Source organism: Oryzias melastigma, linkage group LG7 (genome assembly GCF_002922805.2).
Source record: "Oryzias melastigma strain HK-1 linkage group LG7, ASM292280v2, whole genome shotgun sequence".
Classification (NCBI taxonomy): domain Eukaryota; kingdom Metazoa; phylum Chordata; class Actinopteri; order Beloniformes; family Adrianichthyidae; genus Oryzias; species Oryzias melastigma.
In genome coordinates, this window is record NC_050518.1 from 20898506 (window position 1) to 20925235 (window position 26730).

General features: G+C 40.1%; 1 protein-coding gene across 1 annotated transcript in view; it reads left to right on the forward strand.

Moving 5' to 3' along the window:
* The window catches only part of LOC112158690 (probable phospholipid-transporting ATPase IIA), a 45592-nt gene extending 20170 nt beyond the window's left edge, over positions 1-25422 (forward strand). The window contains exons 13-28 of the mRNA XM_024292159.1: positions 372-484; positions 867-1076; positions 3232-3393; positions 5310-5402; positions 5480-5563; positions 8435-8605; positions 10518-10616; positions 13386-13475; positions 13694-13838; positions 13973-14037; positions 17605-17760; positions 18172-18236; positions 18411-18519; positions 18590-18647; positions 21879-22082; positions 24091-25422. Coding sequence (XP_024147927.1) covers positions 372-484; positions 867-1076; positions 3232-3393; positions 5310-5402; positions 5480-5563; positions 8435-8605; positions 10518-10616; positions 13386-13475; positions 13694-13838; positions 13973-14037; positions 17605-17760; positions 18172-18236; positions 18411-18519; positions 18590-18647; positions 21879-22082; positions 24091-24227 — 1961 coding nt within the window. The 3' untranslated portion in view covers positions 24228-25422. The remainder of the gene's footprint in view (positions 1-371; positions 485-866; positions 1077-3231; positions 3394-5309; positions 5403-5479; positions 5564-8434; positions 8606-10517; positions 10617-13385; positions 13476-13693; positions 13839-13972; positions 14038-17604; positions 17761-18171; positions 18237-18410; positions 18520-18589; positions 18648-21878; positions 22083-24090) is intronic.
* Positions 25423-26730: the final 1308 nt, after the last annotated feature.

Consider the following 26730-nt stretch of genomic DNA (forward strand, 5'->3'; position numbering starts at 1 on the left):
TAAACCGGTGATACAAATCTAGATTTAAAGTTAAAATCCAGCTGGTTTCAAACTAACAAATTATTTTTTAACTTTAGGAAATGTAACATTTTTATTAGTTTTATTGAAAATATGTTGAAAGACAATAAAGTAACATTGTGGTTTTTACAGACTATAAAAATACTAATATGAGCAGTTTTGGTTTAAAGTGAAGAAAGTTTCATGTTTGTTTTTTAGTTGTTTTGGTAAATGATTATTTTAAAATAATAAAATCCTAAAATTCATGGGTTTAACACTCCAGTCAATCATAGAGAAGCTAAAAATAAAACAACATTTTGTAAAAGTGTCTCAATTAACCAAAAAAAAGTAAAAACTTGTGCTTCCTTCACCAGGAACCCTGACCCAAAACGAGATGGTGTTCCGGAGGCTCCACCTTGGAACTGTTGCTTATGGGATGGACTCCATGGATGAAGTTCAGAGCCACGTTTTCAGTGCGTACACTCAGGTAAACATTCACACTGCAGTCCTTCTGCCATGACCTAAAAAAGTGTTTTAGAAAAGAAGAAGACAAAGCAAGCAGGAGTGAGGATTGTTTGGAGAAACGTCTCACTCTGGGCTTTTTGTTTGAGTGTTTCCTGACCTCATGTGACACTCTTTGTCCCCTGGTGGCACCAGAGGTTAGCGAGGCAGGAAACGCCCACAAGCCAAGTCCTGACAGGACTCCTCTAATGACGCTCCCATTAACCCGGGAGCGCCCAGACGCTAAAAATAGCCGCTCCGCTCGGCGAAGCCTCCATGTTTACTCTCAGCATCTGGTCACGCTTACGGGCCGCCGTCATGGCCGTCGCTGAAAGTTCACCATCCTCACTGTTCATCCTCGTCTCCAGCCCACCCATGACCTTCCGGCCTCCAGGGCTCCCGCTGCCACCAAAGTGCGGAAGACCATCAGCAGCCGGGTGCACGAGGCCGTGAAGGCCATCGCCCTGGTGCACAACGTCACGCCCGTGTACGAGTCCAACGGCGTGACCGACCAGGCCGAGGCAGAGCAGCACTACGAGGACACCTGCAGGGTCTACCAGGCGTCCAGCCCAGACGAGGTACGAACAAGCTCCTCCCCCAGAAAGTCTGGTTTTATGGGCATACAGCACTGAAGAAAACATCATTTGAGCAGAGAAAATAAAAATGTTAAAATATGAGAGGAGACACCAAACAGATGCAGTCCATAATCCAGCGTCCATGGATCCTCTTGAGACCTATTTTTGTGAAAAGCCTTAAAGAAAACGACAATCCCAGTTTTCCCAGCTCTGACACGTCCACACTTTTACACAGTTTCTCCAGAGTTCTGAATGTCTGCAGTCATGAATGCAGCTAGAATATAGTGTGTGTTGTTGAGGTGGCATTGTTAGCCCCGCCCACCTGTCAGGTGACACCATTGACTGTATATGAGAACTGGACTGAGCATGACTTCACTCATAGAAAACGACTTACTTCCAGCTCTAATGAAATGGAGTCAATTCAGTCACCATGTTTTGGTTGTGTGTGCGCCGCCGCCGTGCTGGAGCCAGACGCCGTCAGTAAGCAGTGATTGGACCAAGTTGGTCTGAGTCGAGGTTTCTATGGCAACCACTCCTCCCAATCAGGAGTGACACTTGAGTGGGCTCTGGAGAATCTGTCAATCAGATGTTTAACTTTTATTCAGGCATTTGATTTGATTGGATTGGTCAGTAAATATGAAAAAAGTAGTTTGAGCAAAAACATGTAAAGAAAAGTACGAGAGCAAGAATGGTTATTCTGACAAATAGAATGACAGTAAAAACTGTTTATTTCTCTACTGAAGTCTATGGGATTTTGGCTTCTTGGAACCAGCAGGTACTTCCTGTTTGGAAGGGGGGAGGGGTCACTCAGTCCAGTTCTCTAGACAGTCAATGGGTAAAACATATTCTCTAATTGGTCCCATTTATTTACACCCTTTCGTGTATAAATTTTCTGTAGTCGTGGTTACAAAAGGGATTTTAATTTGGGTTGAAGTTATTCATTGTTATTTAGTTGGTAAACTACAATGACTTCTCTGTCTTTTGATTCTTGTTTTGTTATAAGCTGTTTCCATGTTGGAAATTTCAAAATAAAACTCCCTTTTCCTTATTTCCGGGTTAGTTTAGGAACTTATTCTGGAGAAGATACTCAAGTGTGATAGAATTAAAACCAGAATATTAGCATTAAAGCGTCGTTGATGTAATTCAACAATCGAGAAATTTAGGATTTCTTTTTAACCCTTACCACTGACCTGTAGATTGTCTTTCTAATATATTTTGAACAGAAGCAGTCAGGAACATGTTCAAAAAGCAAGAAATGAAAAAAAAGAACTTTTCAAAGTTTTTTTCATTTTAACTGTAAGACTTTCCGCTTAACACGCCCGTTTGTTTATCTGTCATTCTCCTCTGTCCTCCATCCTAACCTCGCGTCTCTCCGTCTTATCCTCGATCGGAGTGAAATCTCTCAGCATCAGGAAGTGGACGGCAGGTCGGACTCGATCAATTTCCTGCCGCATAAATAGGGATTTCCTTCATGACAGACTTTCCTCTCTGTTCGTTTGATGCCGTCCGCTGGAACGTTCTCTGATGACAGAACCGGCCGGGATTCATATTGTTGGCAGGAAATGGATCTCTTTAGGTTTTTGATGTGGCATCAGATGGAATCTGCAGTCGGGGTGGAGTCGGGTTCAAATGATTGCTTTTAATCCAGATCTCGTTGAGATTTTTTGTTTTTAAACCGTTTCAGCATTTTTTCTTTGTCACAAAACGTGAAGTTTTGGTGAAACATCAAGTTTAAAATTTAGGTTTTTGTCCACCTGCTACAAAGGACGATCATAAGCCATGTTCTCCTGCACTGTCAGTAGATGGATGATGAATTAGTGTGGGGGGAGGGATGGATGTACCCCCCCAGCCTTCTTCCACCCACCCGTGTTCATGCTGCATTAATGGACGTCGTCTTCTGCGTCCTTCAGGAAGAGACGGAGCAGCCATGTTTTTAATCTAGAGATGCTCCTGGTTCGTGAATCGATGGTCTTAACTGCAGAAAATGCTTCAGCCATCGACGGTCTCTGCCTCTGCTCTCTGCCAAAATGGACTTTTTCACATTTAAATAGTTAAAAATCAATACATGCAGCTGCTGGCTCATCTGGTATAGATTTGTTCCTTCAAAACATGTGAGCGTTGGTTTGTGTGCTTCTAACTCTCGGGTGGGGGTCGCTAGGTGTCGCTGGTGCAGTGGACTGAGAGCGTGGGCCTGACTCTGGTGGGGAGAGACCAGTCCTCCATGCAGCTGCGGACCCCTACTGGCCAGATCATGAACTTCACCATCCTTCAGATCTTCCCCTTCACCTACGAGAGCAAGCGGATGGGCATCATCGTGCGAGTGAGACACTCAACCGTCACTTCTGTCAATGACTTAAACACTTTTTTATGCAAATATATTTTGTTCTGTTGATAAAAACTTGTAAAAAAAAAAGAAATTGAAGAGTTTTCATTTAAAAACGATTGAGAACTGTTGGAAAAAGGTTCCAATTTGATTTAAAGTGAGGGGTTTTATTTATTATACACAAACTTAAATAAGTTATGTTGTTTTTGATATTATTTACAGTTAAAATGTTACATTTTTGCAAGTTTTTTTTTATATTTTTCTAAAACCATCACAAAACATCTGTTAAAACAGAAAGGAAAGCAGAAAATTTCCTTTAAAGATTTATGAAACTTCAGCAAAAATCTTTGAAATCTGCTTAAAAATAAGATGGTATTTATTGTATAAAATAATTTAAGTATTTCTATTTGTTTTTGCATATTTTTACAAATAAAATGTTAAGTTTTTTTAAATAAACATCATCAAAGGCTCAACCTCATCACTAAACGTCTGTTAAAACAGAGAATGATAAAGGTTTTCCTTTAAAAATGGATGAAACTGCAGCGAAAATGTAGAAATTTGATTTAAAAATGACATGTTATTTGTTATATAGAAAAAAATTATAAGGATTTACGTATTTTTTATTTGTTCAGGATTTTTTTTTATTGTAAAAATGTTAAATTTTTGCTCATTTTTAATATTGTTCAAAAAACATCACAAAAGCCTAAACTTAATCACAAAACGTATGTTAGATGGAAAGATAAGCAGAAATTTTCCTTTGAAAAGGGATGGAACTGTAGAAAAAATAGAAAATGTTGAAATCTGATTAAAAGTGAGATGTTATTTATTATTTATAAGAATGTAGGTATTTTTTATTTGTTTTTGGTACTTTTTACTTTTAAAAATTTTACATTTTTGCAAGTTCTTAGTATTATTTTTCAAAAAACCAACATAAAAGCCTCAACATCTGTGCTAAACATCAGTTAAAACAGAAATAATAGCAGATATTTTATTGTAAAAAGGACTGAAACTGAAAGAAAAATGATTAAATCTGAACTAAAGAAAGATGTTATTGATCATTTATAAGAATTTATCTTTTAGGATATTATTTAATGTAAAAATGTTTCATTTTTTGCTAGTTTTTTTTTTACACTATTTAAAAAAAGAACATAAAAGCCTCAAAACATCTGTTAAAATGAAAGAAAAACAGAAATGTTCCTTTAAAATTATTCAAAAAGGTTTCACAAATATTCAAATTGATTAAAACGGTAAGTGCAATATATATTAAATATATATATATATATGTTATTTTATGTTATTTATAAAAGACAAAATAAACAAAATAAAAGCCTGAACCTCAACATTAAATGTCTTTCAAAACAAAATGAATTGCAGAGATTTTACTTTTAAAATGGTTGAATTATACTAAAAAATTAGAAATTTGATTCAAAGTGAGATATTATTTGTTATTTATAAGAATTTAAGTATTTTTATTTGTTTTTGGATATTTTTTACAGTTTAAATGTTACATTTTGCAAGTTTTTTTGTATTTTATTTTTAAAAACTGCACAAAAACCTCAATTTAATCACAAAACATCTGTTGAAATGGAAAGAAGAGCAGAAAATTTGATAGAAAACTGCAAAAAATATGTATTTATTTTTTAAATATATATATATATATATATATATATTGAAGTATTTGTATGTGCTTTTGCAATTGTTTACTGTTAAAATGCTAATTTTTGGGGAAATGTCTAATGTTATTAAAAAACTATCATGAAAGTCTCAACTTCAGCACAGAATTTTTGTTAAAATAAAAAGAAAAGGGGAAAATGTTCCTTCAAGAGTGATTAAAAAGTGCTGTGAAAACATAAAAAAAAGAATTCATGAACAAACCGTGAAGAGATTTCTAGTAATAAATTCTTTCTTTCAAGGACGAATCTGCGGGGGAGATAACCTTCTACATGAAAGGTGCTGACATGGTCATGGCGGGCATCGTGCAGTACAACGACTGGCTGGAGGAGGAGGTGACCGTTTGTCAAAGGAGACGATGAGAGGAGGCGTTTCTGATGGGTGACGCAGATGTTTTTATCTCCTTTCCTAGTGTGGAAACATGGCGAGGGAAGGTCTGCGGGTCCTCGTGGTCTCTAAGAAGTCGCTGACGGAGGAGCAGTATCAGGACTTTGAGGTACGGTTAAATCACGGGGAGCTGGATTCAGCCTCCAAAACGGTCCTTCCTCACTGGAACCACCAGGGGGGGCTGTCTTCAACCTCGGTAAAAACATATAATTTGAGCTTTTTCTGGATAAAGACAATTTTAAATTTAGTCCTAAACTACAAAGACACCAAATAATTAGAGATGAATCTTTAATGTTGGATTTAAAAGAGAAATAAATAATTTAATGCCAATCAATAAGTAATAAACCTTCAAATAAAACATTTTCTTTAAATTCCGTCTCTCACAGTTGAAGTGTTTCTATGATGAACATTAAAACCAAACTCATTTTTTAAAAGGGAATCCAGCAGAATCTATTAGTGGTAAATGTTTTTTACTCCTTAACTTTTCATGCAAGTTCTCAATAAATAAATGATGCAGAAGAATAAAATCAAGGGAAAAATCTCACAGCAAACGACAGCACAGTTTAACTCAGATTGGTTCATATGACGCAAAAATAGTTTATAAAAACTAAGAAGGGAATCTGATAAAAGAATGGAAAGAGCACAAGTAATAATTTGTACAATTGGTATAAATATTTTCTCCTTATAAAAAAAAAAAAAAGTTGAAATTGAGCTGCTTTGATAAAGTGGGCGGGGCTTCGGTCACCAGCTGTCATCATGTTCTAGAAGATAGAAGGTCTTTTAACCTTATTGGGACCAAGTGGACTCCGTGATTGCCTTTATTAACTTCTATCAAATACTCTATAAAACTTTAATATTCACTTTAAAAACTTTTTGTCTCTAATTAGATCAATGTAAGCTTCAAAATGTATTATTGTGGCTCGGCCCCATTCTTTTTACAGATGTATTATTCTTAGCACTTAAGTATTATTTATCCAATTTATTAGTTTGAATGTGTACTTTTATTTTTTTTGTTTTAGTTTTCATCTGTAGTTTATTTATTTATTTGACTTTCTGCATCAGGTTAATTTTTTTGTACAACACTGAGATTTCAAAAACCAAAAGTGGATGAAAAGTTTTTATTTATTTGCATCTTGAAGCAAATTTTCCCTTAAAAAAAAGAAAAAAAAAGCTTTTAAAAATCTTATGTTTGTGTAAAAATGTTTATTATAGCCTTTTTATAGAAAATGTAAAGACATTTGCAGGTTTAGAGTCAGAAAAAACTATTAAAAATAATGTTTTTTTTTTCATTTCTCTGTGTCCCTAAACTAAAAATTGCCTTTACTATTTTAGGAAAAGTCATTTTTCATAATTAAAGGTTTTTGATCATCGTTTGGGTGGCAGATATTCAAAAACACACCATCAGAATTGTACATAAAGTTGGTTATTAAGATCATTTTTACATCACTTAACTTCTTTGGACCTTAATTTTTCTCAGATTTACTTTTAGTAGCTGACCCTCCCAGAGCCCTCAGGTCCTCAGGTGCAGGTCTGCTGGAGGTCCCAAAAGTCAGAACTAAACCCCCCAGTGAGGCCACATTTCAGCACTAAAGACCTCGCCTGCCTGAGGATGTGAGGGCTTCATCCACTGTGGAGGTTTTTAACAAAAACTTAAAACTCATCATTTTACATATTCTTTACTTCTTCATGTTTTAATTTGATTTTATACATTTTTACTAATAATTAATTTGATGTATTTATTATTATGATTTCAACTAGTATTTTCTGTCTTAGAAAGCACTTTGACACGCTTTGTAACAGGAAAAGTACTATACAAACAGATTTGAATTTATACAGAGCCAATAGAAAAGCAGAAGAATTCAACACTCTAAAAGTGACAGAGGCTACAAACTGAGAGGATGTAGGAAACAACTTGATAAGAAACACAAAGATACGATTCTTTATGTCACTGTGAGTCACCAAACTCTGGAATAAGTTAAAAGATGAGCTCAAAAATGCACAAGAATAAATAAAAATACTAAAAAATGTTTTATCAGATTATAAAGATTTAAAAAATAATTTATTTTCAAATTCTAAGCAAATAAAAGTTAACAATAGGAGTTTGTAACAGTGATTTCTAATTTTAATCAAGGAACACTGTCATATATTAACTTATTTTAATAATATATAGTGCTGAATCCAATATCTGCAGTGGAATTAATACATTATTGGTACTTCTATAGTTTATCATACCTTGTATTTAGTCAATAATGTAAATTATTTGGGTTAAACTTTAAAGAGTGGGATTAAAAATAGATTTCACTCTTTTTCAACTAATTTATTCCTAAATTAGGTTTGTATCTTATTTTTATTACTTTGTAAATAGAAAAAGTTCAGACTGAAAAATGTCTCACGGCAACAAGAATCATGAAACTAAAACTCCTTCCTGCTGCTTCTGTCTGACAAGCTCTGATTGATACTCTACATGTATTTCTAAATGTCAGTGTGTTTCTTGGCAATCCGAGTGACCTCTGACCCCCGGCAGTTCTCCCACCCCACCCACCCACTCACACACACACACAAGGCCCCAGTCATTGTTTGAGCAGGGCAGGGCCGTCTCCCCTGCAGTTGTGAGCCTCAGGCGCATAACTGCAGCGTATAATTGAGCCAGCAGATCTGGTGGGCAGCGGTGACTCACCAACTGAGTCACACGCTCGGTTTGTTTTCCTGCGTGAGTCACCCTCAGATTGTTTTTGCTTTATCTCACTCTCAATTTGCCCCGGAGCTCTGAAGATGGGCGTTAACCGCTTGATTATGTCTGCCCCGTTCAGACGGACGCTGGAAAACTTTCACAGCTGTGAAGAAAATGTACATTTAGGCTGAGGCGCAAACGCAGCGTTAGCTGGATTGTTGTTTAGTCTGTAGACGCGTTTGCTGAGCGAGCAGTAGCGGTTGTGTTGCACCCCAGATTCCTGATATCTGCTCCATCCCCCCCCCCCAGGCGCGGTACGTTCAGGCCAAGCTCAGCGTCCACGACCGCTCGCTGAAGGTTGCCACGGTGATCGAGAGTCTGGAGATGGAGATGGAGCTGCTGTGTCTGACCGGGGTGGAGGACCAACTCCAGACCGACGTCAGGCCCACGCTGGAGATCCTCCGCAATGCGGGCATCAAGGTGTGGACGCTGGATCTGGACGAGCGTATAGTAGTAGCATATCTGACAGGAGTGGTGGATGATGGGAGAAAAAGGGCCTGATGTGAACATGAAGGTAACATGAAGGGGTGTGAATAAATAATGTTAAAGAACCAGTGAAGTTAACCAGCAGGTTTAGCACGGAAAGAGTTGGCTGGGTTGCATGGCGCCCTCGGCGAAACGTGATTCATTGCAATTTGGCGCCCCATCCTGCAGATGATGCCCTAGGCGACCGTCTAGCTCGCCTATGCCCAGGGCTGGTCCTTGGTGGATGGCAATGCTAGCTACCAACTCTCTCACAAAACAACATCTTTGAGATAAACCAATCGGGTTTTAGAACAAACCTCTGCACTGTTAGATATTGTTAATATCATCAGGTGTCCCTCAGATTAAGGTCAGATCTCAGATCTAAGTGCTGCTTTTGATTCTGCTGATCACCTGATCCTGTTAAACAGACTCTAAAGCCTTTCAGGGTCCTGTTGTCAGGTGGTTTAATCTGGTCTGGTAAGCATGGTTACTTACTTCTCTGGGGTCCATGAAAATGAATGTGGTGTGCCTCAGGGTTCCATCCTTGGCCCCTTGCTTTTTAACATCTACATGCTTCCCCTGGGGGCACAACATCAGCTACGCTGATGACACCCAGCTGTACATAGCTGGGCCAATGGAAGCACTTTTTAACTGTATTTTAGACGTGAAAACATGGATGGCAAATCATTTTCTGCAGCTCAACAAGGATAAAACTGAAATTTTAGCTATTGGTCCTGAAGCCAAGAGAGAGAAACAGTGTTCGAGTGGAATAACTGGACCAAAATGGCCGCCGTAGCCAGAAGTCGCGTGATGTAAACAAGGCAGAAATTAAGCAACAGGACAAACGTAAAGAAACGATTGTTGTGTTTACAAACAGGAAAAAACTCTTTACTCGTTAGAACGTTTGTATTAACACATCTGAAAGCACTTCTTATGTGCTTTTCTGAGTCTCTCCTATGTCGCGTCATCACAAAAGCTACATTGTAGTTCCTTAGCCCTTTAACACCTAAGCCTCAGAGTGTCCGCCTGGACTTTTATTCTCATTGACTCTGAAAAGGTCAGAGAATGTCCTGTAAATGTGTGCTTTTGCCCCTAAAGCAGAAGACGTTAAATTTTCAATATCTGTCTTTTTGTATATATACATTTTTGTATATTTGTTTCTAAATTTGCAAAAAACAGTGCATAAAATGTACAATATCACACCTCCTTAACTCCTCGAAGGCCTTGGTGACGCTGCCCGTGAAGGTTTCTGTGGCTGCAGGTGTAGACCCACATCACGTCCCACACTTCTAGTGAGTGCTCTTGATGCAGATTTTGTAGCATCCGTTGAGAAAGATTTCACCTGGCGATAGGTTTTCTGTATTTAGAGATGGTTGAACCTCAGTGGATGAGGGTCTCCATCAACTGATTCTGCATTTGTTGATGTGGTTAGCAGCTTTGGTCTCTGACCACATCTCCAGCATCTTCACGTTTTATCCCTCTCTGGTCTTCCAAATGCGTACGGATCATCCCCACAGCCACTTTTTGAACTTTCAAAATGTGAATTAACGTTGAAATTGATTATTTAAAAAAAGGAGGCCAATAGTGGAGCCCTGCAGAACTCCACATGATGGATAAACAGCGAATTCTCCTGAAACCTCGTAGATACTTACTAATGATTCTCTGGGCAGCTGTTGGCATCAATTAACTTTTTGGTTGTTTTTAACCCAGAAAAGTCAGAACACTCCTAATAATGATTTTAAGGTGAAATTCGAGCTCCGCAGACGGCAGCAGAGCTCTGAAAGTCATTCATCACAAGCTGCTTGATGAAATCAGTAATCGGTGTGAGATAAACACGTTTGTGTCTGATGTTTGTCTCTCCGATCAGGTCTGGATGCTAACAGGAGACAAGCTCGAGACGGCCACGTGCACGGCCAAAAACGCTCATCTGATCACCCGCACCCAGGACATCCACATCTTCAGACCGGTAAGTGCAGCGATTGATAAAGAGGTCGCTCTAAATCACCTCCCGCCGCTGCAAACGTCCAAGGACAACAAACATCCCCTCAGTCCGGCGAGGAGAAGAAACCATCTGAGCCACTCCCAGAGGGATCATGCGAAGGGCTCACTTCCTAATTAGTTTAGCATGCTTCAGCCCCTCGCCGCTCTGGTCGTCCCCTCCTGTCTTCCCCTCTGGAGCCGAGCCAGAGCAGAAGGAATTCCTGCCGCATGGGAAGGCTCCGACTTGCGTACTAAAGCCGTAAGTGGAAGAGCATAACAATGGTTGGCACGGCTTAAAGAGCAGTGGAGCAGCGAGCGCGGGGGAGTGCTGACTGGGCCTGCAGCATCTGGAGTAGCTTCCTCGCCGCCTGGAAGGCCCGATCCGGACTGACGTGTGAACACTCAGCAGTTGAAGGATGTTTGCGCCGGAGCAGGGCCCCCGATGACAGATTCAAACCTTCTCGGGACGGCATTTCCGAAGAAGGTTTTAGATCTATATTTGAACCTGACACAGTTGTTGGGATTTTATTGTGAAGGGGGTTTTCCTGCCTCTCTGTCGCCCCCCAAAATAGATTTTACAATTAACGTTTGATAATAAATCGCAAACTTATCGTTATTGTTATATCAGTGCGTGCAATATGCGAATCACAAAAGACGACGTAAACTGTAATAAATACTTAAATAGAAATGTAATGTTTACACACGCTAACATAATCTCATGGCAGTTTGGACTAACGAATCCAATGCAGCTCTTTACACATTCGACCAATCAGATGAAGGCCCGCCCTCTATGTACAGTAGATGTGAGCTATTTGGAATGTATTTTAAGTTATGTTGACTTCTATTTTTCTAAAACTGTTACAGTGAAATAAAAATAAAGTATTTGTAAAGTATTTGTATTTGAAATACATTAATCAAAAGTTTAAGAACTTTACATTTTTAAAAATAACATTCAGTAGGTGAAATTCGCAAAGTATGGTTATAGTAGTATTAAAAAATGTAAATATTTTACTAAGATAAACGTTTATTTTTTTCTCTGAATCAGAATTTGTTGAATTTGTGGTTAAAGAGTTGCAGTAGTACAGAGGTGTTTCTGTGTAAAAGGGTTAAAATAATGTTTTAAACTCCCGTTACTCTTTGATTTTTACTTTAATTGACCTTGAAAACTATGAACAACATTAGGTGAAGGTTTTGGTTCTCAGGTGACTCTCAACCTTAAACTCCGTCTACTCCAGACATTGTCAGACTTGTTTTTCCCAGCTTTACACAAGACGACCTGGTGGCAGAAAAGATGGCGACTGAAAATCATTAACTGGAAGCTGAAATTCCACAAGATTTCAGAGTTGCAGCCACGTTACTTAAAACTTTTTAATGTGAATAACCAGCTTAGTGTTCTGGATTAGCGTAAAATGTGTCAAATAAGGTAATTAATTCCAAAAGGGATATTAACAAAAGATTTGTAAAACTTAAGACTTTTAAATTAGAGCTTTAGCTCTAAACCAGTGTTTACGTTTGACTGCAGTTAGCTTCAACCCTTTATGAATCAGCTTATTTTGCCATGGAGAAAATTACTTTATTTTAGTGATGTGTTGCATTTGTTTTCTGCAGATCAGCTAATTCACGTTGATCGTGTCAAAGAACGTTGTAGGTTTTGACAAAAACACCTCAAGTGGTAAAGCTTAAAACACACAAAAAAAGCTTTAACTGTTAGGGTTGCTGGTTATATTAGTCTTTTTCAACCAAAAACAAGATTGGGCCCACAGAACGGTTTAATGTTAGAAAATATTTTCATGGACCGGTCCGAATGAGGCTCAAGGGAACTTATTTTTTTATTTTATTTTTTTTTAAGCCTCCAATTTTTTTTTTGTTGAGGATAAAGGTGATCTTTATCTTCTGTAAAATACCTGCAGCTGCTTTAATTGATTTCCTGCAGGAACCATTAAAATGTGAAATGTGAAAGGTAAAGAAAAGATTAATATGCAACAAATAAGTCCAACATAAAAAGTCAATAAAACTGGTATTTTCTTTGTTAGCAACATCTTTGTAACATTAGACAGCTGGTTGCTGACTATTCTGCATTATTATTATGGTCTGTTGGAACAGTAAATCCATATTTGGAGTAAAGACTCCTAATCTTAGTCTGATAAATGCAGATTTCTTTTATTTTGAAGGTGAAGGTGCTTTTTTTTCTTTCCAAATAAGTTTAAATTTAGTGTTTGGAGCTGTCTCTTTAAGAATGAACCAGATGGATTTTGGATACGAGAGACTTAAAAGTGAAGAATGAGTCGCATGTGGTGGAGAAAATTCACTAGCTTTTCAAAATAAAACTTCCTTCAAAATCAGATTATAAATAAAATGGTAAAAATGTAGGTTCTAAAGCACAAACGTCTAATTTCTTCTCGTAGATTTATAAAATATCTTTAAACTGAAGTGAAGAGTTGTTCTTGCTGATATGAATTCCTGGATTAAATTGGATTATTTGTGTTTATTGAGTGGAAACATTTTCACTGTAACTTTTTAACTGTTAACACGATCAACATCATTGAAGTAGATTTTGAAGGAGAAAAGCGGCGGCTCACGCCGCTTTTCTCCTTCAAAATCTACTTCAATGACGTTGATCGTGCTAACAAATTCAAAATAACAGTAAATCAAAGAACATAAACCTTGGAGCTCCGGTATTAAAGGGTTAATCGCTCAACTGACAGATTCTAGCGTGTTTGCTCTCGCGTGCGTCTCTAACTGCGGTCTGCCACAGGTGACAACCCGAGGCGAAGCCCACCTGGAGCTCAACGCCTTCAGGAGAAAGCACGACTGCGCTCTGGTGATATCGGGAGACTCGCTCGAGGTGAGTTCCACTTTATGAAACCCAGAACGACGCACAATGATGGAACCACATCCACTGTAGCGTCTCTGGAAGTGGTTTCTGTGGTCAGAACCCCCCTCCCTCCACGCCACAGTTGGAGTTGAGCTGCAGGTGAAGTGGATGACGCGCGGAGCTGCAGCCGAGGTCGGTTGGGAGTTGCGGCCTGACCCGTTGCTCACCCGTCTGTCCTGTTCTCGCAGGTCTGTCTGAAGTATTACGAGTACGAGTTCATGGAGCTGGCGTGCCAGTGTCCTGCTGTGGTTTGCTGCCGATGCACCCCCACCCAGAAGGCGCAGATCGTCCGGCTCCTGCAGGAGCGCACAGGAAAACTCACCTGCGCTGTCGGTGAGTGGTGGGAGCCGTTTGGGTTTCTCCCACAAACTGCTGCTGCAGCTTTTATTTCATGTTCTTGATTAAAGAAAAGTCTCAGTTAATCAGGGCGCGTCCTGACACCTCCACGGCTTCTCTTCTCCCCCCAGGGGACGGAGGAAACGATGTCAGCATGATCCAGGAAGCCGACTGTGGAGTGGGAGTGGAGGGAAAAGTAAGGCCGTCCGTCTCATCGCACTTTTTCTGCGCTCTGGGTTTCCTGTTGAGATCTGAGCGGCGCTCCGAGAGCAGAGGATCCTTTTTATGAGGATCTTTAGGCTGAATGAGAGGAAACGAAGATCATGGGAAGCGAGGATGAAGCCCGTCAGCCTTCCTCTTTGGCATCATAAATCTCTGCTTCTATTTTTTCAGTTTATGGGTTTAATTTGATATTAAAATAAAGAAAAATTAGGGGTGTCAAACTCGATCGCACAGAAGGCAAAATCCGAAACACACTTAATAAACATTTATTGAGCACACAAAAACTACATATTTAAAACTTTAAAAATGTAACTTTTTAACATCACTATGAATAAAAACAGGCAGGAATATCATTACAGAATAAACTTAATCCTTAAATAACTTTCAATATTTTACACTCCATAAAAATATATTTTGTCAAAATTGTATAACTTCGAGTCATTAATAACAATACAATAAAATGGTCTGGAGGGCCGGATATAATTACCCTGAGGGCCGGATCCGGCCCCCGGGCCTCGACTTTGAAACGTGATTTACAGGAAAAGATTTTTTAGCAAATTTCTGAAACATTTTGTCATGTATAAATGAAAAATCGACTTCTTCCACCCTGTTAAAGTCCCACTCCGATCATCTTTTTATTCATTTTAAAAGCATTCCTGGAGTTTTTTTTTAATTATGTATGACCAACCCCGCCCCCACTTCCCGTTCTTTTCATACACTCTCCCACTAGCTCACAGCCCCTCACAACCCCAATTTAACAAAACCGAGCTGTCCGGTTGTACAGTTTGATCCAGATTCCAGCTCAGATGAAGAAAACAAAGACGTTCATGGATCTATTTGTCTATAGCGAATCCATCAGCTTATTTTCTACAACAAATGTGATCTTTTTCTTTCAGCATTTCTTCGTCTGCTCCTGATTTACGATTTAAAAAAAATACTCAGAAGTAAAATTTTAATCTTAATTTTCTTTGTATATGTCTTCCATGATGACAAAAGTACCACAAACATGTTAAAAGCAACATTTTCATTTTTTTGAAGGAAAATAGAAACTATTGTACAAAATTTGGGTAAGTATTTATCTTTCCCACCAACTTTTTAGTATACTTTTCAAAGTAAAACCAAAGGAAAACATTATTGGGGCCCAAAGATCCACCTTCACCACCAACAGTTTGTGGGTTTTATTACGTGAAAATTCATCAGTTTTGCGTAAGTTTGTCTTCCCAACCTCTCTTCAGTTTGTTGAGGTTTCGTTTTATTTTCTAAACCGGCCGCGACATTTCCACTTAGCTTCAGGTCAGGTCTCTTTCTCCAAATGTTGGCGTTCAGACAGAGAACATCACATTTACCTGAAGAAGGTCGCCGGATTTTAGTGTCAGCTCCTAGACATGCCCACATTATCATCCTTCCGCCGCCATGCATGACAGTAAGGAAAATGTTTCAGCTTCAGGAGATCTCAAGGGCTTGACAGGCGAGACTGTTTTTGCTAAAAGGTTTTGGAGCTTGTGCTGTGCGCAGAAAAAAAAGGAAATTCTGCGCAAATCATTGCAAATCACTTATTTCAGTATTGTTCACTATGACCTGTCGGACAACATTCTAGTAGAAAAAATGTGCTTGAATTCAACATGCTTTTGGAGTGATATAGGACATTTAAATTTCCTGTAGGCCCCCTGCGTAGAGGTTTGCCCCTTTTTCACCCACAGACAGCCCACATCCACCCGTAGGGGGCGTTGTGACTAAGACTTTAGGTCAAGGTTATTAATCATATCTGTTACTTCCAAACAATCAAACTTCTTTGAAGAGTCTTCAGTCTCATGTCTTTCTACTACACTCCTCTACAGGCTGACAGCTGGTTTTTCCACCGATTTTCATTCTAAGCATCATTATTTAGCGTTTAGTTGAATGCATGAAGCCCGCGGCGGATGGAGCGCCAGGTGGATTCCCAAAGAGCTGAGCCAGAAACATCTGGACTGCTGTGGGAGATCTCCTTAACGGAAAACCAGTGGAAAGAAAACGCAGAGCAAGAATGTAGGTCAGTTTATATTCCAAACAGAAAGCTACAAAAGCAATAAATAAAACACCAAAATACTCCTGATATGGCCTTAAAAGAATAAAAGGAGATTAAACTTTACACTTTTAAACAGGGTTCTCAGACTCCATTCACCTTGGGGCCACTGAAGGCAGTCTGGCTGAGACTGGACCGTAGGGGGTTCCATTTGTGCCAAAAATAGCTTTTTGTATTAACTGTCTTTGTCTACTGAACAAGAGTTGAACATTTGTTCATGTCTATGATATACTAAGTAATATCTTCTGCATGTCCCGTTAAACAACAGTAGCTAACGAAACTAGCAACTGTTGCTAAGGACCTCTCTGACGACCAGATCCACTAACAAGTTTTAAACATAAAGGAAGCTGAAACATCACAAAGCAAATGCAAAGCTATCATCAAAGAAGTGTGGAAAATATTGCTTAGCAGACGTTGAACTTTCATATTATTGCAGGGGAGCCTTGGGGCGACTTGGGGGCCGCAAATGGCCCGCGGGCCGCCATTTTGAGACCCCTGCTTTTAAATGTTGGAGGTTTTTTTAAGCTATTTGAACTATTCAAGTTTAGGGGATGTCAGGAAGGCAGACCTAACATCTTTGATGAGAATTGTGTTTTTAACATGTTCTTGTGGCTTTTTTCTAAATATGGCGGACATAGATCACACGTGTCAAAGTCAAGGCCCGGGGGCCGGATCCGGCCCTCTGGGTAATTATATCCGGCCCTCCAGATCATTTTATTTTATTGTTATTAATGTCCCCATGTTATCTTGTCAAAAAAGTTACGTTTTTAAGGTTTTTAACATGTAGTTTTAGTGTATTCAAAAAATGTTTATCCTGTTCGGCTGCGACCTAAGGTGTGTTTTGGATTTTGACCCCCCGTGCGATTGAGTTGGACACCCCTGTAGTAGATGAAGAAAACTAAGCTCAAAAATCGAGGCAGACGAAGAAATGATGTTGGTAGAAGACTGTATTTGTGATGTAGGCGGACTATGAGTTCTCAGCGATGGGGAGGGGGGCGGGGCCAACAGTCGCGCCCACAACTCAAGAGGTAAATGAACTACTGCCGCTCTGCAGAAACTATGTCCTAGAAAACGGCAGATTTTGTTTGATTTTGGCAAAAAACATCATAATACTCATTAAAACCCCAGTGGGAACGCTTTAAAAATAGATAAAAATATTTATTGAAAACGAAAAGAGACTTTGATGTCGATAAATAAAACGGTCCGTCATTTCAAAAGTTCACTTCACGTTTTGCTGATGTCCTTATGGAAACTCCCAGCTCCAGTTTTTGGAGGAAATGCCCCAAATTCCTCCACGGATGCTGTTTTTCGTGATGTCTTACCGGCCGCTAAATTTATGGCCGCTGTGTGTTCTCGCCGATTTCCATGACAGCAGAAGCCAACCTTCAGCCCTGAACTCTGCATCTGCCGCAGCGCTTCCTGCGGCCCTGCAGAGTTTCTGGGCTCGGCCCCCGCTGACCTCTGCTGCATGTTTGGCAGGAAGGAAAGCAGGCGTCCCTGGCGGCCGACTTCTCCGTGACTCAGTTCAAACATTTGGGTCGTCTGCTGATGGTCCACGGGCGGAACAGCTACAAGCGCTCGGCGGCCCTCAGCCAGTTCGTCATCCACAGGAGCTTATGCATCAGCACCATGCAGGTATGAAGACGTTTGCTCTGAACATGTACGAAAACACTTCAGTCTAATATGTTTTTTATCACTTTTATCGCCGTGACACACACACACTCCACAGCATTCCTGGTCTCTTCCCATGTCCCGGTCTGACCCCCGTGACTCACCGCTTCACGGACGGCGGCCGCTAATGGCGGCCCGCCTCCGCATGTCTCAGATCAGCAGCAGTTGCAGCTGCAACCTGTCTGGTTGGAGTCCATGTGGTCGAGGCTGACCGTCTGACAGCTCCGCAGCCTTCAGCTGATGAGTCAGCAGTGGCTGCTGCGGCGGAGGGAGGACTGGATTCAAATCCAATGTCCAGAAATCAAAAGTTCTCTGTTTGTGTTTTTGATTCTTTTGTGATTTCTGCTCATTGATTTTGTCTTCCTTCCCCCCCAGGCGGTTTTCTCCTCCGTTTTCTATTTCGCCTCGGTCCCGCTCTACCAAGGATTCCTGATTATCGGGTGAGACGAGGGATCTCGATGACTTATCAGCGAAGCATTTGGCGTCCTCGCTCCCCCGGCATTTCCTCTGCGCCTGAAAGCTTCGCTGAAATTCAAGACGGGGGGAAAAAATCTGAACTTGTGCTGAGTTGTGCACATGTGCTCCTCCACTGATTTATATTTTGTCTGCTGCAGTTATTCCACCGTCTACACCATGTTCCCCGTCTTCTCACTGGTGTTGGACAAAGATGTGAAGTCGGAGGTGGCCATGCTGTACCCAGAGTTATATAAGGACCTGCTGAAGGTGTGCAGAATGCTGATGCTAGCGTGCCGCCGCCTTCAGTCCGTTCATCGTTCTGCTTCTCCTCCTACAGGGCCGACCGCTGAGCTTCAAGACCTTCTTAATATGGGTCTTAATAAGTATTTATCAAGGTAAGACATCGCCTGCAAACGGCAGAAAGGTTGTTTTAAATTATTCTATAGAATTTAATAATGAAAAAGTTTAAAATACAAAATACATTTATTGTAAGTTTTTTTTTAAACTTTCGTTTGGGGTAAAACTGGAGTGGTAATTTCCCTTGTGACCTCTAGAGGCACCAAACAAGCTATGTCCAGAACACAGCTGACTTCAAGCTAGCATCCACTGACGATTATGCAAACTTAACTTGCATAAATATTGGGGTTTTTAGCATGCAATAAAAAAAATAACGTTTTAAAAGTAAAAATAATCCCACCAATTTGAGGTTAATAACTGAGGTTACTTCACTGACTAGGGCTGAGTTGATAAATCGATTTAACTTAATTGATCTAAGCTTAACAGATCAATATTCAATCCATAAAAGTGGAGATTGATCTAACTCATAAAGCTAAAGTCCACTAGATTTATGCTAACGTATAATGGGATTTCCCATAGGACGGCTAATGCTAACGTATAATGGGATTTCCCATAGGACGGCTAATGCTAACGTATAATGGGATTTCCCATAGGACGGCTAATGCTAACGTATAATGGGATTTCAACGCTCGGTTGACTTAAACATCTTTATAAACTCCCAGCCATGAATTTTCCAAACTCTTAAACAAACATTTTTAAAGTAACCATTTGTGGTCTAAAACAGTTTTTTTGCTCATTCTTTCTTCTACTGGAATAAGGTGTAAAGTTATCGCACAATCGCCACCTAGTGGCCAAACTGAGACACCATCCAGGAGAGGCAGAACAATTACTGGAATTTCTCCCTTTGACAATCCATGTAACACTGTATGCTCTTGACAATCTCATTGTAATTTCACCAATACATTTTACTCGACAGAATTAACTGGACCGTACCAGACTGTACCGCTCAGTGGAAACAAGTTTTTGTGTGAGGAGGCACCTAGTGTTTACGTGAAGAACTGCTCCTAGCATGTTATTTTTTAAATCAGCTTCATTCAGGAAGCTGCAGAGTTTACTTTGTGGGCCAGAGAAATCAGCAGGAACTGGAATTTCATATTATAACTTCATACTGGAGCCTAAATGAGGATTTTCAGAAAACTCTGAAGAAATGTCCTCGAACATTGAAGCTAAAGCTCCAGTGTTAAAGGGTTAAACTCCACGTAAAACGATGGAAGTGTCACAAACATGATAGTTGTGTAATTTTAAGTCTTTTGAAGTCTGTTTTTATCAAAGAAAACATGCATTAATCAGGAGAGTTAACGTTAGAAAATAAACTGGAAAAAAAATCAGTGATAAAAAAATAATCTTAACTTTTTTAGTCACCTTTGAAGAAGTTAATCTAACAAAAAAAATCAAATTGAATGTTTTAGTAAAATTCACAAGGTTAATTCTTTCCAAATGTGTCCAAAAAGGCGTTTATTCTCTTCTGTCACCAAACGGGATTTGCATTAATTCCTCTTCACATTTTTCCAACCAGCTTAAGTAGCTTCTGCAGACGGCCCACACACTCTTTTATTTTTCTACAAACTCGAGGGAACTTTCCAACACGGACCGTTAACGCTGAAAAGCTGTTTACGAAGCCACACCCACAATCCCTCCACAGGTTTCTGTCACAACACAAGCTGCTGTCCGTCTCCCGACATTCACTTCTTTCAGGACGGTGTTTGCTCTTTGCTTTGCTGCACGCTGAGATTCCTCCGTTCTAAGAAAACACCATCACAGTTTGAAGAGAACTCCACCTGAACCCTCCAGTGAACGCCGACAACATTCAGTATATTTAACTGTCAGACCTGGTGGATTATCGGTTATTTTTAAAGTTCTGTGAGCAAAAATAGAACAAAATCCTTATATTTAGGACTTTGTATGGCTCATATTGTAAATAATAATAATAATGTGTTTGTTTTTGTAACGCTTTATAATCCAGACTTTCTGTTTAAATCCTTGTAAAGTGGTGAGTTCTGAACTTCAGCTCCACTTACGTTTGAGATTCACCCTTTAAAATATGTCCCTCTAAAAACAAGTTAAAAAAAAGTAGAATTCCAGATATTTTATATTTGTTTTAAATAAAAAAAAATCTTAAAATACATTGTGTTGTCCTGCCCTATAAGGACCAGTATGCATTTTTTAGATCAGCAATAAACCTTTAAATTTAGGTATGTTCTTCTGGTAATTCAAATATTAGATGTTAAAATAAGAGTACTACACCATACAGTACATTGTAATGATCTTAAAATAAAACTAAGATTACACATTTAATTATAATTAGGCCTGTCATGTTAGCACACGCGATTAATCAAATAGAATTAACGTGTTGATAATTATTAACGCAAATTAATTACACCTCATGAAGAAAAAGATTGATTGCTTTTTCAAAAAAAAGCAGATTATTTGATCTGGGGTCCGAAGCGTTGTCACGGTAACACAGCAACGCTTTGCTGAGCCTTGACTGCAGAGGCAATGGAAAGCGTATAAACGCTGATCATCACGATAAGTTAAATAAAGCATCAGTTCAGAGAGAAAGTTCACCTCTCACTGCTTGTTTTTTAGTAGATGACGAAGGAAAACATTTGTTTTAAAGAAAGCAGTGTAATGTGGGATCTAGAACGTTTGGGATTTGTGACGAGACCTATACTGCAGCCAATCAGAACCATGTATGTCTGTTTGTCACCATCTCTGTTTTCTTGGAGTAATTCTGCAGACTTAAGTCTTTAGAGTTCTGATTCTCTCTCTGTTGATATGTTTTGTGCTCACAGATCACACTTCTGGGATATCTGAATTAACACTTTTTAAATCAAAAGTTTCAGATGATAAAAATGAAGATAAAAAGTCTTATTTTTATTCAAAAGCTGCATATTGTCATATAAAATTTGCCTCGTAAAACATTGCAATTAATTGTGATTCATCACAATTCAAAAGTTTGATTAATTTTTTTTTTTTATAGATTAACAGAAATAATTATAATAAAACATTCCAGTTTTGATCATGCAAGCCTGTCTCTTCCAACACTTAATGCTCACAAGTAAAACCTCTGCTTTAAAATATCATTTTAATTTTATTTTATCAGAGAAAATAAGATGTTTTCAAGATTGAACGGCTAAAGAAGATAATTAAGACTTATCATCCTAAAACAAGTTGTTAAGTCTCACTGAAAAGTTACTACTTGGTTCTGTCAGGAGGCTGAGAGCTGCAGGCTGCAGGTGTGACCTTCGCTCTTCCCTCCTCTTCCTCAGGCAGCATCATCATGTACGGCGCGCTGCTGCTCTTCGAGTCGGAGTTCGTCCACATCGTGGCCATCTCCTTCACCTCCCTGATCCTGACGGAGCTGTTGATGGTGGCGCTGACCGTGCAGACGTGGCACTGGTTCATGATCGTGGCGGAGCTGCTCAGCTTGGCGTGCTACATCGCCTCGCTGGTGTTCCTGCACGAGTTCATCGGTGAGCGCTCTCGTCTGAATGCCGGGGGGGCGGCGGGCTCTGGCCGGCCTTGAGCCGGTACGTCAGCATCAGCGCCGTGGGGGGCGGAGCCGGGTCTCCGCGGCGCAATAAAAGCTGTGGTATGCAGGATATCAGGGGGTAAAGGTGAGAATATCGACAACTGGAGTTCGGTATCGGAGGAAATGCCAGCAGCCCGCTTTGTTTCCTGTCAGAGTTTGTGGAGGTCAAAGCAGAAACAGGAAAAAAAAATCTTCTTTTGTTGTTTTCTGCTGTTGCCTGATTCCTAAAAACAACAATCATCCTCCTGCCGTCCTCTGACCAACAGCTCTCCATGTCTTTATTTTCAGCTTTATGTGGGGTGGAGCTCCATTTTCAGCCGACAATCTCAACCACCAACGATCATGACTGGCATGTGGTCAAGTGTTAACCTTTCCTCCTGCTGTTTCCCTCCTCAAATCAAACCGAAATAGACTTCAGAGGCGTTGGGTTGAGTTTAGTGCAAGTTTTATTTTCTCTGTAGTGCGTTCAGAACAGTGTGAGCCGACGCACAAGAACGGAGACGAGAGGCATTGTTTGGATCTCAGGAGTGGGGAGGGCTAATGTGGGGCACAGAAGGAGAGTTTAGTTGGACTGTTTAGGGTTTTTTATGTGAAAAACTACAGTCTTCCACCCTAAATACAAATACTACAGCTTCTCCCTACATTCAGAGTTATACAAATTCAGAGGTCACTCCCACTCGATGACATCATCAATAGAAATACACGACATCGGTTTTATAGCTTTAAAAACAGTCATGCTAATATAAAAAGTGATTACTTACATTGAAATGTAAACTTCTGTGCTTCAGAGCTCACTTACATGAAGAAAAGTGTTTCTCCTCTGCACAACCCGGCTCGCCCTACCGGCGAAGGGATCCAGAACTCAAAGTCCATTCGCTGTAACCTTTAAAAAGCTATTTCAGACCCCCTTTCCCTTCAAATTCCCCTTCAATTGGAGGGTAGGGGATGAATTTGGATGAAGAGAAAATAATGTAAGGATGTTTGGGGAAAAAAAAGCAAGTTTCTGGCCCATTCCTGTGCCGAGTTATGGTTATTTAAAGAAATGACCGCAATGTACGTTTCTACCACTAGGGGGAGCAGAAGAAAAGAAATACCAACTTAACAACAATTCAAGAAACTGTCAAATGTTATCGGGGCAAAAGTCATAGACCACTTGGTGAACCCATAGGGAGAGAATGTTCATGCACATTTTTATCTATGGGCGTGCTGCGGGCAACAGGTCTTAGCAACACTTCAACTGCATGCAAGAGTCGAGGGTGAATTAGGTGAGAGACCTTTACATTTGACCACTCCCCCCCAAATCCTGTTAGTGCTGTTGACGTTATAAATCCGCTCTCTTTGGGCGGCACGTTCAAATTTGCCCATTTTCCACCATTGGACTGACATCGATCCACAAGATGTACCTTAAAACGACTAGTGTGGACTAAGACTCATGAAACTTCCATTAGCCTTACGGATACTAACAATACACTTACCACACGCCACAAAGGTACGTTCCATTTTCATGACGTCCTTTGAGTTGTCTGTACGAGAACTGCATGACACACCTCCAGGGTTAAGCCACTCCCTTCTACGACTTTCCACACGGCCAGACAACCCAAAAACCCACTGGCTCCTCCTTAAAAAGAAGATGAAGTCTTAAGGCTATATGAGAACATTTCACAACGAGAACATTGATGTGTAATGGTTACTCAGTTTAATTTAAGAAAATCAAAATGTTGTGTTTTCTCTCAATGTTGTCTCTAATTAGTCCCAGATGTGACCCGATGAGATGAGACTAAATTGAGACTTTTTGGAGACAGAAATGAGAATCTGACATTATGGTCAAATGTGAGCGTTAGCATAAAACCCTGAATGAACGTCTGACCGTACGAGTCGTTTGTGAGTTTTTTTGTGTCCGAGTTTGAGCGTCGTTTGTGTTGTGACCGCCTCCTCTGCTTCTGTGGCAGACATTTACTTCATCACCACCGTGTCGTTCCTGTGGAAGGTGACCGCCATCACGCTGGTCAGCTGCCTGCCGCTCTACATCCTCAAGTACCTGCGCAGACGCTTCTCTCCACCCAACTACTCCAAGCTGACGTCCTAACCGGCGAGGGAGCCGGGCCCAGACGGACGGGCAGGCGTCCCGCCGCCACGTCAGAGTCTGCAGAGCGTCCTGGTTCTGAGGTGTTCTCTGTCGGGACGCAGCTTTACTTCTGCAACGCCACTGAGAGTTTATGAGTGTGGGAGATGAATGGACCGTTTTTATGAACGTATTTATTTCTGATTCTGTCGGAGTCAAACCCTTAAAGTCACTGAGAATATGGAATGATGGGAAAAATGGGAAAACGTTATTATGCTTTGAGTTCAACTTTTTGATCAGAAAGCTACCAAAGCCAGTTGCTGACCTTTAACCTTTGTTTTCTGAACCGTGCACTTACAGCCGCTGCAACGATTTTCTGTGTTTTGATTCTAAATTTCTCGTCTGTTCTCGACTTCAGTTTCTGATCGTTTCTTTGCAGCGTCGATCTGGTAGATTTTGCAGGTTTGGTTTCTAACCACGCAGTTACAAACGGGCAGACTTCAGACTTTCAGCGTCACTTTAAGCTGATGCAGAAAAAAAAATCTCACAAGTTATTATGGGCAAATAAACACAAACAAAAACAGCAGGAAGGACAGTGGAAAGTTGTCTTAGTCACTTTCCCGCTCAGTCATGAGCCGTTCTAAACTGAGACTTGTCGGGTTAAACTGGGTTTATTGCCGCTCTTTTGAGGGCAAACACACCTCTGCACGTTTATTCGGGGGCGCCGACCTCCGCGGTCTGACGTTAAATCCGTCCCGTTCTCGGAGAACCGCAGGGCTTTGCCGACTGACAGGCCGGCGAGCTGCGTCTCCTCGCCAGGAATGCTCAAATGAAGAGGAGGAGCACCGTGACTCACCGACCCCAAGAAGCCATAACTGAACCCCCCCTTCCCCCCGCTCTACCACAGTAGCACCCGAGAAGCACGGCGGCTGTAAATAACCTCCACCCTCAAACTAACCTCACTGCAAATACTAACCAATCACGGGACGGAGAACTTCCTGCTTCTCCATCATCCATCTTTAAGCTGCACTGGATCCTTTTTTTGTTTTTAAGGGGAACAATGATGCATAATTCCTTTTTGTGCAGGTTTGATGTCTATTTTTATGTTTGCATGAATGTAAATAACTCGTTTTTATCTCGTTGCACTTATGAGCCAAACCAGAAGGGAGAATTGTGTTGATGTCAGTGTTGTGATCACTAATAAAAGACATTTCCTGTATTCACGGCTCCTCCACTTTTATTCCCTTAGACTCACATTTTACTTTTAGATTATTTAACAGATGCAGATTAAAGCAGGAAAATATGACTCGTTTATGGAAATATTAGATTAATAAAGTGACTGTTTTGCAGAGCGTCTTTCATTGAAGAAATTTATTCTCATGATATAAATCATAAATGTTTAAGTCAAATATTGAAACGGTTGAAAACCTCAAAAATGTTTTTTTTCCTATTATAATTTGCCTTAAATTCCCACTCCTTTTTTTAATTATGATTATTTAGTTTTTAGCTAAAATCAAAAAACGTGTGGGTTTTCTAGGATATGGGAAACGTCCAAAAATGAAACATCAAACTGCAGAGGGCGGAGCTTAAAGTAAACCAGACGCATTGTTCACATCTGTGGACAAATGTCTCATCCAGATGGACAGTTAACTAAAACTAAAACCATTTGAATAAAAAAAAAAAACATGTCATACACGAGAACTGGACTGAGTGACTCCTCCCCCCTCATGTTCCACACAGGAAGTACCTGCTGGTTCCAAGAAGCCAAAATCCCATAGACTTCTATAGAGAAATAAACAGTTTTTACTACTTCTATTTATCAGAATAACCTTTCTGGCTCTAATAATTTTTTAAGATTTTCTTGACAATCCTCATTTTTTTCTTTTTTTGAAGAGAAAGTTATTCAAGCTGTAATCTGACCAATCAGATGCCTCAATAAAAGTATGTGGCCTCATGTCAAACGTACTAAACATTTGATTGACAGATTCCTCGGAACCCACTTTCAATAGAGGGGTGTGGCCTTCCAACAATCTCACTCCTGATTGGAGAGAGTTGTTGCCATAGAAACGATTCATACTGATTTACACCAATCACTGCTCACCGACTACATCCATATCACGAAAGAATGGTGACTAAATTTACATTATTTTACTGGAAGAAAACAGTACAGTCAATGTCTTCATCCATTTTCAGAACTGTTGAATCCTTTCAGGTTCACAGGGTTGCTGGAGCCTATACGCTCTGAACAGGCCAGTTTGTTGCAACACCACACTCTCACATCTACACACATTTAGAGTCACCAATGAACTCATGAAGCGTGTTTTGGACTGTGGAAGGAAAACTGAGTTCCCGGAGAACACGTGCAAACTTCACACAGAAAGCTGGGATTCAAACCAGGGCCTTCTCACTAGTGCTAACCACTACACCACCATGCAGCCCTTGAACTGGCATCTAAGTGGTTAAAACTTGTTCTCATTTTTCTTTGACTTTTCTACAAAAAGTTCATCTACAGTCTAGATTTCTTTGG